Here is a 13,316-nt window from a genome sequence, read left to right on the forward strand (position 1 = left end):
GATTATGGAAAGAAAGCCAACTAATTAGAAAAAGGAGATCCAGATCTTAAGGAAGAAAATGACTCCTTGAAAATCAGAATTGGGCAAGGGGAAGCCAGTGAAGTTATAAGATGAAGAAATTAAAAAATAAATATAGAGAGAATAAAAAAATAGAAGAGAATGTGAAACATCTCATAAGAAAAACAACGGATTTAGAGAACAGATCAAAAAGAGAAGACATAAAAATAATTGGACTACCTGAAAGTTCTGATCAAAAAAAGAATCTTGATAAAATAATACAAGAAATAATTAAAGAAAATTGTCCTGAAGCATTAGAATAAGAGGGGAAAGTAGAAATAGAAAAAAAAAAATCTATCCATCACTACCTGAAAGAGGAAAACTCACAGGAATATTATAGTCAAATTTCAAAACCCCCAGATCGCAACAAGAAAAAAACAATTTATATATGGTAGTACCACAATTAAAATCACACAAGGCCTAGCAGTGGCAACACTAAAAGATCTCAGGTCTTGGAACATTGTGTATTGAAAAGCAAAAGAACTGGGCTCCCAGCCCAAAATATCATACCCAGCAAAGCTAAGCATAATTCTGAATGAAAAAAAAAATGGACATTTGATCAACTGTCAGACTTTCAGGTCTTTGTTTAAAAAACAAAACAAAACAAAGAAAAAAACCCTAAACTCAATAGAAGATTTAACATAAAGAGCCAAGAGAAACATAAGGTGCTTACCAATGACCAATTCCAAGGGACTAAATAAGTAGAGGATATTGACCTTTTATGTATGAAAAATGTAAAACCTATGTCTCAGATCATTACTAGTAATTGGGTAACTTATAAAAAAGATTGGGGTAGACCTGAGTATGATATGACTTCAAAAAGTAACACCATTCAAGTATACCTAAAAGAGTAATTATCTTTTACAAATGAGGTGCAAGAGTAAGAACCAACCCCGAGGAATTGGGGTAGGGGGAGAACAACCTTTGCTTAGAGGGGGGAGGCACTAGCAGATGGAGGCAAGAAGGGAGCAGACCTCCTGCGAGGTAGGCTTGAAGGAAGTTGGGTAATCTTAAAGGCAGAAGTGAAGAGGAAGATGAATATACCAGGCATGGGGGACAGCCAGAACAAAGACACAGAGATGGACACTGGATTGTCTTGTGTGAGGGACGCCAGTAGGCCAGAATCTGTGTATTGTAGAACGTGTCTAAAAGAAATACTCTCTTAAAGACTGGAAAGATAGGAAGGGGCTAAGTTGTAAAGACATTGAAATAGCAAATAGAAGTTTTTATTTTATTTTAGAAGTAATAGGCTTCTAGGTTCTTCCATTGTACCTGAGGAGCCATAGAGAACTCCCTGATATGTTTCTTCTTGTAATATTTTCCCTGCTAAGGGAGATGTTTCCTTATCAGCCTTTTTGGGCTTAAGGAGAAATTCTGAACATCTTTACCTAATATCTGTTTTTAGGAGCCAAGCGTCATCCCTGACTTTAAATGTTTTCTTAGTTTTCTCGTCTTTGCAGTCCTCTGTGACTCTGTATCTGCCTTGGCTCCTCCCATTGTTAGTAAAACTTTAAAATAGAGGGGCTCATACATGGCCCCCATCACCTGCCAGCTGTTGAACCTTGACAGATATTCTCTGAAGATGAAATTGGCTTTAATTATTTTGTTGTTGCTGTGTATTCATTAGGAGAAGGCTTAATACAAAAATGGTCCCCTTTGTTTTCTGGCTCTCAATTTATTTAATAGTCAGGATTATAATCTGCCTATTGGCATATGCCTTGCATTAACTGGCAAGTTGTTGAATTTGTCAGCTCGCTACAAGCGCTTGATAGAATTTGATGGAATGCTTATTCTAAATTCGTTTTTTAATCACACATCTCCAATGTAGCACAGCAGATCTCATGTGGAAGTGCATGCATGCCGCCATTTCCCTGGGGATGTTTAACAATTGTAGGCAGTTATGAAATGGATCAACACCGCCAAATGCTTAGTAAAATAAACTCACAGGTAACTGTTTTGTTATTGATCCTTTACAAATTAGCCTCAAGCAGTGAGTTGAGTTGAACTGAAAGTAGGTTGTGTGATTTTAGTTTCTCCCCGTTAAATACGATAGAAAGCAGTGTAACTCACTTACTGAGAGGGTTAGTAAGCAACTGGTCAGGTGTTCTGAAAGAAGCTCAGCGCCCAATGTGCGGGCCAGTCACTAAGAAGAACAGGGAATGTGTTGGAGTCATACTTCATAAAGAATAATAATAGTATGGAACAAATTGATTTGGGTGTAAATAGATGCAGATAACTTGCCATTCCACTTACATAGAAGTATATTTCATTTTTTTCAGCTTAAAGACTGTATTTGACTTTAATTGAATGACCCACAGAGGTATTACAAAGTAATGAGACTGATTTCTTTGACACACATGACAATTCCATATCATTACTTCACAGTTGTATTGTGGGCATACAATACCAGATAGGTATATTTTTCTCAAATATTCTAATATCCATATAATTTATTGGGCTAAATATTCTTTGGGTAAATATGTGCATGCCGAAGTAGTGATAGGATTTGTTAATAGCAATCAAAGTGGAGCGAGAGAAAAATAGAATGGCATTAGAGAAAGACAGAGCGACTCTGTTATCTGGATACTAATTTTGTTTTGTGAATTATCTATCCTGTTTAATGTAAGAAATTAAATACAGTCAGAGCTAATTAGTACTTGGGTAGAAGGTTGCTTGGGTATACTAGGTGCTGTATGTGGCCAGATAGCTCAGTTTTTTTAGTACATATCTAGATAATAAGGCTAGGGTCTTGGGTTTGAATCCTGTATGGACAAATTAATTATGGATCATTTCTTCATTATATAAACCTTTAAACTGTCACCTAAAGTCTGCAAAAATACTTCGTTGGCCACAAATGATACCAGCCAAAAGAGTGTAGAAGGATCAGTACCATTATCCTGAATATAACAGCAAAAGCAATTTTAAAGTTCACTCACAGTGAGGTTAGCCATCTTTATGAAATCTCACTTAATTATCTTTACATAAAATAGACTTCAGAAAGAATCAATTATGTTTCTCATTACCAGGTATTTTTTTTAAAAGTTAGTCCAGGAATGACACTGAAATTGTTCATTAATGGTGAGTATTTCTTAAACACATGTTATGTACCAGGCACTATGCTAAGTGCTAAGAATACAAATATAATCGGAGAGAAAGATGATTCTTGCCTTCAAAGATCTTCCGTTCTATGAGGGAAGATAACACATAAGAGGGAGCTGAAGACCAGGGGGACTGGAGTTCTGGAAGAACTTCCGTTTTAGGAGTTGGGGAGGATCTTGGTATTCAGAAGAGGAGATCACAAGAGCGGAAGGATCTTCCAGGGTGAGAAGGCTGCTGAGCATGATGGAGAGAGATGTCCGTAGAGTCAGGAGTAGATCCACGAGAGGAGTGAAGTTTGGGAATTAGGTGTGGATTTTATCCACTGATGCCCTTAGTGTCTGCCATGAGCACACAGACCATGCTCAAGGACTATAAAAGGAAAAATCTCATTTGTGTTTAGCCAGTACTTGTGGTAGTACTTGTAATATCTGCCTACAATCTTTTTGGACCTTGATTCTGGAAAATCAGGTTATACTTTGGGACCTTTTTCAAGTGTCTTAGTACCATGTGTTTTCTCATAGTAAAATGGGGTTAATGATGGGGTTAATATGCTCATCTGACAGAGGGTGATGAGAACAACTGATTAGTTTGTGAAGTGTCATTACTCTTGTCTATGAATGACATGCCATTCAGAGTATTATAAGTTATCTTCAGGTGATGTTGAGAGGCAACATGATGTGATGGAAATAACTGATGTCTGAGTCAGGAAGAGCTGGGTTCAGGTCCTACTCTGACACACCACAGATGAGTCACTTAAGCGTCTCAGTGCCCTAGACTGCTTTCTAAGATCACAAGTTATGAAGGTGCCAGGCTCCATTCATAGAGAAAGATGCTTCATGATGGAGACGTTATAGATCCAGGCCCTGTCCTTACTCCTATCCTCAAATATTAAGCTAAGAAGTTTGTTGTTGTTGTTCAGTTGTGTCCAACTCTTCATGACCCCATTTGGGGTTTTCCTGGCAAACATACTGGAGGGGTTTGCCATTGCCTTCTCCAGCCCATTTTACAGATGGGGAAACTGAGGCAAACAGGGTTAAGTGACTTGCCCAGGGTCACACAGCTAGTCAGTGTCTAAGGTCAGATTTGAATTCTGGTCCGCGTGACTCTAGGGCCAGCACTCTATCCACTGTGCCACCTAGCTGCTGCCAAGGTTAGACTCACATAAAGCTGTGCAAGTTTTCTGGGGATTTGCAGGTGTGTGACAGATCCAGCTCATGTGTGCCTATTTTTAATGCCTTTCCAGAAAACTCTGGAAGCATGACCTAAGAGCTGCACAGACCCATGGTCTCTGAAACATCTTAAATGCTTAGTAAAGTAAACTCATAGGTAGCTGTTTTGCTATTGATCCTTTGTAAATTAGCTTCCAGCTGTGAGTTTTTTCCCCTCTAACAGGGTATCCTATCAGTTCTAATGGATATTGGAAAGAAAGTGGAGGAACGGTTCCATTATTCCACTGTTTTATTGGTGAGTGAAATGGAGCTGGATTACAAGAACTAGCATAGTAGAGGAAACTGTGAGTCAAAAGACCTGATTGTAAATCCCAGGTCTGCCACTTAACTCTTTTGTGTGACCTTCGACAAGTCACCTCTGGTCCTGAGTTTTCTCATCTGTAAAAGAAGGGGATTGGATTAGAATCCAGGGGTGGGGAACCAGCGGCCTCAAGGCCACTTGTGGCCTTCGAGGTCCTCAAGTGCAGCCCTTTTGATGGAAACTTCGTGGTTTGGATTCAGTTAAAGGGCCGCACTTGAGGACCTAGAGGGTCATGTGTGGCCACGAGGCTGCTGGTTCCCCACCCCTGAATTAGATAATCACCAGTTCTCCTTACAGCTCTGACATAGTGATGGTGGAATGAAAACTTACATTTTCTCTCTGCATTGCCCAATTACTCCATCTTACCGTGGCTTAGTGCATATTGACTCAACGTGTGTGTTTACTTCCTTTCAGACATCATTCAGCCGTGGCTTTACAAAGAACATGAAGCTTGAAGTTGTAAACCCCAGGAACCCGGGGGAACTCTGTGTGGCCTCTATCATCAGTGTGAAGGGAAGGTTGATGTGGCTTCACCTGGAAGGTATGTATGTGTAACAAGAACCTTTTATAAAGTTAGAACATTATCATGTGTGCATGTGAATTCAGCTCTTCTAAAAGTCTCTCCCCCAGCAACCCCTGCCTTTGCTCTGCTTTTATGCAAATGAGTCTTAAGTTATTCAATATTCTTAAGTAAGTGAAACTAATCAAATATAAATTCATTCTGAGCCTCTCTTCTTAACTAATAATTTCATGAAATGAGATGTTGGTGAGATAATTATGTTTGGAATACAGTGGTCTTTTTGCTTGTATGATCATAAAAGCTAATGCTACAATCAGATTAACATGAGTCACTAAAACTGGAATGTTGGGGTCTTATTATCTAGATAGAATATTTGCATGTTTGCATTATTTATTTGTTTGCATTATTTTTGCTTCATTACCTCTAGTAGATGTTTTGTTTTATATTTTCTAAAAGAATAGAATGAATCAGCTTTTGTCTCAGGTGTATAATGAATGGGATTTTAGCTGGATTTTTCCAGTGCTGCATAGATCACTCCTTATGTATGCTCTGTGTAGGGTAGAAACATGATCAGTCAAGTTGGGAAGATGAGGAATTGTATTTTCTGAAGAGTGGAACACTAATGAGATTTTGGATACCTTAGAGATAAATCTATACTTTTTAGTTGCCACTTTTTCAAGAGGAAGTAATTAGAATGGATTTGAGCTTTAAAAAAAACTCAGCAGTACTTTGTTTTTCCATAATGCCTAATATTGTTATTTCAGACGCTTAATAAGATAAGTATATCTTCTTGAAAAGAAAATGCAAAAAAATACCTTTTATGGATATATTGGAATAATCTTGGATCTCCAGACCTGTGGTTTGTATCTTAGAAGGCCTTAACAACATTGACATCTAAGCATAAAGTTTGGAAGCTCATAGAAGTATCTTTGGCTTTCCTCCCATCCCCTTTAGTGTCCCTAGAAAATAAGTCCAATAAAATCAAAGGTTCCCTGGTAGGTCTGTAGTTTTTTGAGTCTCATTCCCAGCCATATGGCATTTTACATTCTAATGCTGCTTTGGAAAAGGTGGAAAGCAACTGTTCTAGGCATTAGCTTTTTAAAAGAATTCTATTTGTGTTGGCACCATTAGTCCCCAAGAAATACTCTAAAATTCATTAACACTTAATTTTAATGACAGTTGTCATTTGGATTGTAATATTGACTTTTATGTTCATTCAATCAATATACTGCACTTTGAGGTCCAGTTAAATAATAGAATAATCCTCTAAAATGTCTGATTTCTCAAGTTAGTACTTCTCAAAATGGCATGACCTGTTAGGGTTAAACAGAAGAGAGATACTGCATTTTGTTTTCATTACCACATTTAGGACTGAGTTGGCTATCCTTGGAGAAATAAGATTTCTCTTGTATTTCCAAAACACTGAATTTAATTTGCACTGGGATGAAACATGTATTCTAAGGCTTAAGGTTTGTTTACATTATTTCTTTGAAAACAAAAATGGTAAAGTTGGAAGCCCATGTTTCATTATTATTTAACACATTATGTTTAAAATTCCTCTGCAGTCATTATTTATTTAGCAGCTTATATTTTCAGAGTGCTTTACAGCTGTTAATTAGTTAACAAACACAGCAGTAATAGTGTCCTGAATTTTATAGGTGGGGAAGCTAGCGGAGCCATTAAGATGTGCCTGGGATTCAATTTTCAAGGCTTTTGACATTGTATCTAATGCCTAGTCCTCTGGATTCCATAGCCTTCTGGTTTTCTTAAGCTTTTATGAGAAACATCTAGTATTTAATTTTTCAAGCAGTAATCATCTTGTTTCAGTAGGCCTACTTTGTATGCTGTTGTACTTTGGAATATTTCATTTAATCACTCCTCACATTTCCAAAATATGGTCACTAGCTTGTAATGTGAAGTCTAACTAACATAGAATACTTTTGTGAAGTAGAATGTCCAGCTTCCTAGACCATATACAGGTATTTTAAAAAGAATAGTTTTGAATCTAGTATTCTAAGCTATATTTGTTTTTTTTTTTAGTAAATTATATTTTCTTTTTTCCAATTACATGCAAAGATAGTTTTCAATATTCATTTTTTTTAAACTTTTTAAAAAATTTTATTTAGTATTTAATTTCCCCTCAGCTACATGTAAAAACAATTTTTAGCATTTGTTTTTAAAACTTTGAGTTCCGAATTCTGGCCCTTTCTCTCCCTCCCCCCCCCCCCCCCCACTGAGAAGGCGGGTAATTCAATATAGTTATACATACGCAGTCATGTAAAACATATCCATAATAGTCATGTTGTGAAAAATTCATTTTTTTATAAGATTGTGAGTTCCAAATTTTTCTCCCTTCCCAAGACAGCAAGCAATCTGATATAGTTTAACCTGTGTTTTTAAATTTTTAATATAATTATTTCAATGCAAAGTTGGGTACAGGAGAAGATGACAAAAATTATGTTGAAAAATGTCTCCGGTTCAAGAAACAAAAGAAGCCCAAAGGCTTACAGACTATTTGGAAGTCTCATACATTTGTATCATGTGCAGTTTCTTGCATGAGAGACTTGGGAGGTGGTGAAGATATGATAATGTGATGTTATTATGAAATAATATCACCAAAAAAAAGTTCATTATAGGCTAACTGAAAGGAAATGTCTGGTTATTAATGTGGGAATTTCTATCAAAATCAACCATGTAGGAATGCATGCATGCAGCAGACGTTTAGCTACTTACACCAGAGGTTAACATCAACATCAGGTCACCACATACAGTTACAATGATTTCAACCTGACATATTGAAATAAGCCATCAGTGCCAGAAAATGGAAAACGTAAAAGTATTGATCTTAACTACCAACAGTTTCAGCAAAAAAAACCAGTGGTAAATCATTTATTGCAATAAGGAAGCATTAAGAGTCTCAAAACCATATTAGTGATCAAAATGCCAAAGGAAAAGACGTAGCAGTCAAGGCCTACGTTGATTTAGAATACCAGTATATCTGCAGAACTCTACAGAGGAATGTTCAGAGCCTCATTAACTTGTGAAATAGTGTAAAATGAAGGAGGCAAGGATAACTCTGCAAAATGCATGGTGTAAAACCCAACTGTATACCACAACATCATGCGAGTATTGGTAGATGTCCTCCTGTGGATAAGCTTATGGGACATGGAACAAATGTTTTACAGCCCATTATTGTCGTCAATACTAGAGGAACTTCTTTAGAAGTAGAAATGCTACATAAGACTATGAAGATAGCAAACACAGTTGAATCAGACCAAGTACAAACTGAGGAAGTCTGTAGACTCTTAGTCTACAAAATAGCCATAGCCTGGCCCCAAGGCATGATCTCTATTGTGATCTGCCAAACAGAGGGTGAGATGTTGACCATCATAAGGCTTCTCTCCAACACACCAGTTATTGGCTTAGTACCTCCTCTACTCTGCCTTCTCTTGCCACTGCAAGCTCCCAGCCTCCTACTTATTCCCATCCTTCTCGAGGTAGTTATAATGAACCAAATGGACTACCCATGTCAGCAGCTATGCTTGTGCCATTGGGAAACTTTCCACCCCCCAACATAGCTTTTCCTTGCCCTAGATCAGCTTCTCAGAGAATAGACTATGTTTCCTAGGGCAGTGACTGGTGAGTGAGAGCTGCTCTTACCCTGTCCCCATTTTTTATTTTACGTGAAACAGAGTGAATCACATGAGATGACCAGGCATGAATGGCTTGTTCTCTGCATTGCAGATCTCATTATGTTATCTTTTCCCCCAAACGGTACTCCTCCCTGTTGCTGTTGAGGACTCTCCCATCATTTCCAGTGTCCCAACCTCAGTGCTGTCCCCAGCTCTCAGTTGCCAGATCATGTTTTTTCTATGTCCACATCATCTTTCTCACATCCATCCTTTTTCACTTTCATAGTTGGCCCCCTCATTAAGACCTTAATCACCTTGCCTGGACTATTGAATAGCCTTCTAATTGGTCTCTCCACTCCACTCTATCTTTTACGTACCTGCCAAAGTGATTTCCCTAATCCCCACTGGCTCCCTCTTTTCTCTACTATCAAATGTGAAATCCCTTCTTTGGCATTTAAAGCCTTCCACAGCCTGCCCTTAACCTACCTTTCTACCCTAATTACGAATTACTCTCATCCTGCACTCAGGAAATCCGACTGACCTTTCTGCTTTCTTACACTCCTAGAGAAACACAACTAAAATAGTCAGTCATCAGTAGGAAATTAATGTATGTCAGTAGAAGCACATAAAGAAATAGAATGAATTTATATTGAAGACTTTCTGCAGAGTTGAAATCAATCCATTCACTTTTGTTTCTACTTTGTGCATGTGAAAATATATATATGTGTGTGTGTGTATATATGCGTATATATATAAAATATATAAAAACATGACTCCTGCTGAGAAACTGTTATGTTTTCTGACTGTGATGATCTATTATTTGATTGTTATATGGTATAATATTCAGTTAAAAAAATAATATAAAAAAGAAATTAAGATGCTAGGTTAGCTACATTGATTAAACTTACCAAATAAATGCTGTTCATTTATTATTTACAAATCTACAGGACACACACAAAGTATCCAATCACTTCGCTCTCATTGAAAAAATACTATGTAAATAGTATTTTTAGAGAGTAAAAAGGGTGTTTGTATCATTTAACAATATTTTTATTATTTCATCTCTATATCATCCTTTAACATTTCTATTTTTGCACACATTTTATGATGTACGTGCCATTTAAAAATAAATATACATTGTTAGGGGTATGTGCTCAAAAAATGTTTATAGATACGAGTACGTAATTAGAAAAGTTTGTAGAATGCTGATATAGAACATAATTATATTGAAAATATTGAGGGATCATTCAACAAGATACTTCTAAGAAAAGATCCCAAAAAAATACAAAAAATCACAGATAACATAATTACTCCTAAAAGGTGATTGAGAGTACATCAATAACCATGTCCCCAAAATACATTTTTTCTCACACCTTTTAAAACCACTATAAGAATGATAGAGATGGACATTTAAGGGTACCTTTGATGAAAACAAGAAAAGGGGAAAGGCAAGCTGTTATAAATAATTCTTTACAGCAGTTTCTATGTGTGCAGTTGCATAACTGACTGAAATATGCAGCAAATAACAAGATTCTATTGTGTGTTTGTTCATTACAGAAAAGCATTTAACTTGATAGAACAAAGCTCATCTTTAAAGGCTTTTATAAGAAGGGGTCTGTCATGCATGTGTTAAAATCATACAGTATTCTTTGAGAAATGTAGCCACAAAGATATCTTTGTTCAGTGACTCCGATGATTAATGTCAGGCAATGTCTAAGACAGGGAGATATATAATCACCAAAGTTGTTTGCTTCAGTCATGGAGGATGCCTTCTACAAGGTCCAAATGGAAGAAAGATTCCATATTGATGGTGAGGTATTCCAGATATTAACTGTTGGTATATGGTGTTGTACTTATTGAATCAGACCCTTATAGGGCCTCTTTCATTGAGATCTATGATTACTCAAAAAAGATCTGCCTAATAGTCCAAACAAATAAAACTAAATGGATTTAAAAAAACAAACATACAGCTACTAATTATCCTGGGCAACAAGGTGGTACAGTAGATAGAATGCAGGGCCTGAAGTCTGAAAGACTCATCTTCCTAAGTTCAGATCCGGCCTCAGACACTTAATAGCTGTGTGACCCTAGGCAAGTCACTTAACCCTGTTTGCCTCAGTTTCCTTATCTGTAAAATGAGCTGGAGAAGAGACTGGCAAACCGCTCCATTATCTTTGCCAAGAAAACCCTAAATGGGGTCACAAAAAGTCAGACACAACTGAAATGACTGAACAACAACAAACTAATTATCTAGATAACTCCATCTGTTTGGACTGGGCACTAGATATTGTGTGTTGGTTCTAGAATTGAGTAGAAAGAAGAGAGTGGGCCAGATTTGGGGAAAATGTATTAGATTTTTAACAATGCTAGCACAAAACTGCATGTATTCAACACAGTTCTCTCCATGATGACATCATGTCTGTGAGTCTTGAAACATCACAACCTCCGAAGAATGCAACTAAAAGCAATAAGGAGATGTGTGGTAGTTTTAGCATATTTCCAATAACGTTCTATGCATAGGAAGGTAGAATAAGGGATATGACTGAAGGAATATATTATTGGAAAAGGAGATGGACCAGCTCTGTAGTGAGAGGGAAGAATAATGTGATTGACAGCCTTAGTGCCACACTGATACTATCCTTCAGTATGTAAAATGGTCTACAGGCCAGATTCAGTAATATGTTGAATAAATTTTCATCGGAGTATCTGTTGGAGAATGTCGACAAACCTCAGATAGGATTGATCTGCCCTGATGGAAGGGAAAACATGTCAGATGAGCTCACAGATTCATTCAGTATAGGCCAAATCTAGCCCTTGTTCTGAAAGGTTTAAAGTAACTGAAAAGCTTAAGGAAAATCAGGCCTCTCACCCATCACTTAGAAAACAAAAATTCCTGCTGGTCTTTCCTTGATTGTTTGCCCTTGTTTAGCATTTAATGTTTGAAGTGACAGATTAATCATACTTCTCATTAATCATAGCTTCACTTTTATTACGTTTTCTTTTCTTAAGTCCAGGGTAGGGAGGGGGTAGGGGGAACCAATGAGGGTTCATTCTGGTCACTTTGTGACTGTTGAATTATTTTTATGATGGTGGTTTTTCTGATTATGGAGCACTGAAATCACACTTTAAATTTGCAAAGTGCTTGTCACTAATTATATTAGTTATTTTTATGCATTAAATTGATTTGAAGTATTTTTACCGAGTAGTTGATGGACCACTTTTAGATAATTAAAATGATCATTTTGGTATAATGGTTGACTCCTCTGTAGTTGCATATCCTTTCAAGGGCTCGCAAAGGAGCAGATGTTGGAGGGTGAGGAATGAATAACAGATCTGTGAGCAGGGTATTTTTATTTTAGGTGCGTGTTTGGAAATGACTCCAAGCTCTTTCGTAAAAGCTTCTGACAGTCATCAAGAACAATTTGTGATGATGGGATTTTGTGTTTGGGAATGGGTTTTCTTTTATATAAACATTCTGCTTTAGATAATCACTTCTATTATTGTCATCATTGCTATTATCATTATGACTAATATTTACTCTGTCAGTGCCAACAGCATAGTAGCCACATTAAACCAGGCACAGGGGGAAAAAAAATTCCAAGTAACCTTATATACATTTCAGATTTCTTTTTAGGGCAAATGTGGATCAGAGGAATCGCTGAAGTTATTCAGTAGACCAGCTTGCCTTCATGGTTCCTTGTCTTTCGTAGCTGTGAAGCACTTTGCAGTTAGAAGACTGTGGATCTGTGGCTCTTGGAGGCCATGTCTCCTGAGAACAAATGCGCCTAGACTCTTTTTAAAAACTTCATTTTTCATTTCAAGCCAGGGTCTAATCAGAATTCCATGCCTTGTTCCCAGTGGCTGATGTTTAGGACATATCACTTCTTTTGAACGTTTTCATTTTTCTAGGGCTCTATGTGAGGAAAGAAAAATGTGCATTTGAATAGCGGCAGCTTTCACATGCATTTCCACGTGATCAGTCAGTCAATAAATACTTATTAAGCACCTGCTGTGTTCCAGGGAGGGGTCGATAGGTGGCTTAGTGGATAGAGAGGTTAGGAAGACCTGAGTTCAAATCCAGCCTCAGATTTCACTAGTTGTGTGACCTTGGGCAAGTCATTTAACCTCTGCCTTAATCCACTGAAGTGGGAAATGGCAAACCACTCCAGTATCTTTTCCAAGAGAATCCCTTGGACAGTATTGGTATTCTGTGGTCCACGGAGTCACAAAGAATCAGATGCAACTGAAACAAAGTTCCAGGCACTGTGCTAAGCGCTGAGGATATAGAGAAAGCTATAAAAGACAGCCCCTGGCTAATGGGGGAGACAACTCCTCCAAGTGCAAATAACTAAGTATAAGATAAATTGGAGATAATCAGTAGAGGGAAGGTGCTAGAATTAAGAGGGATTGGAAAAGGCTTCCTGTAGAAGGTGGCATTTTAGCTGGCATTTGAAAAAAGCTAGAAGAGAGAGATGAGG

The 13,316-nt window shown here is 37.3% G+C and overlaps 1 protein-coding gene across 2 annotated transcripts in view; it reads left to right on the forward strand.

Annotated features, from left to right (window-relative positions):
* The window catches only part of SFMBT2 (Scm like with four mbt domains 2), a 300,526-nt gene that overhangs the window by 205,814 nt on the left and 81,396 nt on the right, over window positions 1-13,316 (forward strand). For both annotated transcript variants that reach the window (XM_027838774.1, XM_027838773.1), the window contains exon 11: window positions 5,101-5,227. In XM_027838774.1, coding sequence (XP_027694575.1) covers window positions 5,101-5,227 — 127 coding nt within the window. The remainder of the gene's footprint in view (window positions 1-5,100; window positions 5,228-13,316) is intronic.

This window comes from Vombatus ursinus, unplaced genomic scaffold, assembly GCF_900497805.2.
Source record: "Vombatus ursinus unplaced genomic scaffold, bare-nosed wombat genome assembly UNPS02014830.1, whole genome shotgun sequence".
Lineage (NCBI taxonomy): Eukaryota > Metazoa > Chordata > Mammalia > Diprotodontia > Vombatidae > Vombatus > Vombatus ursinus.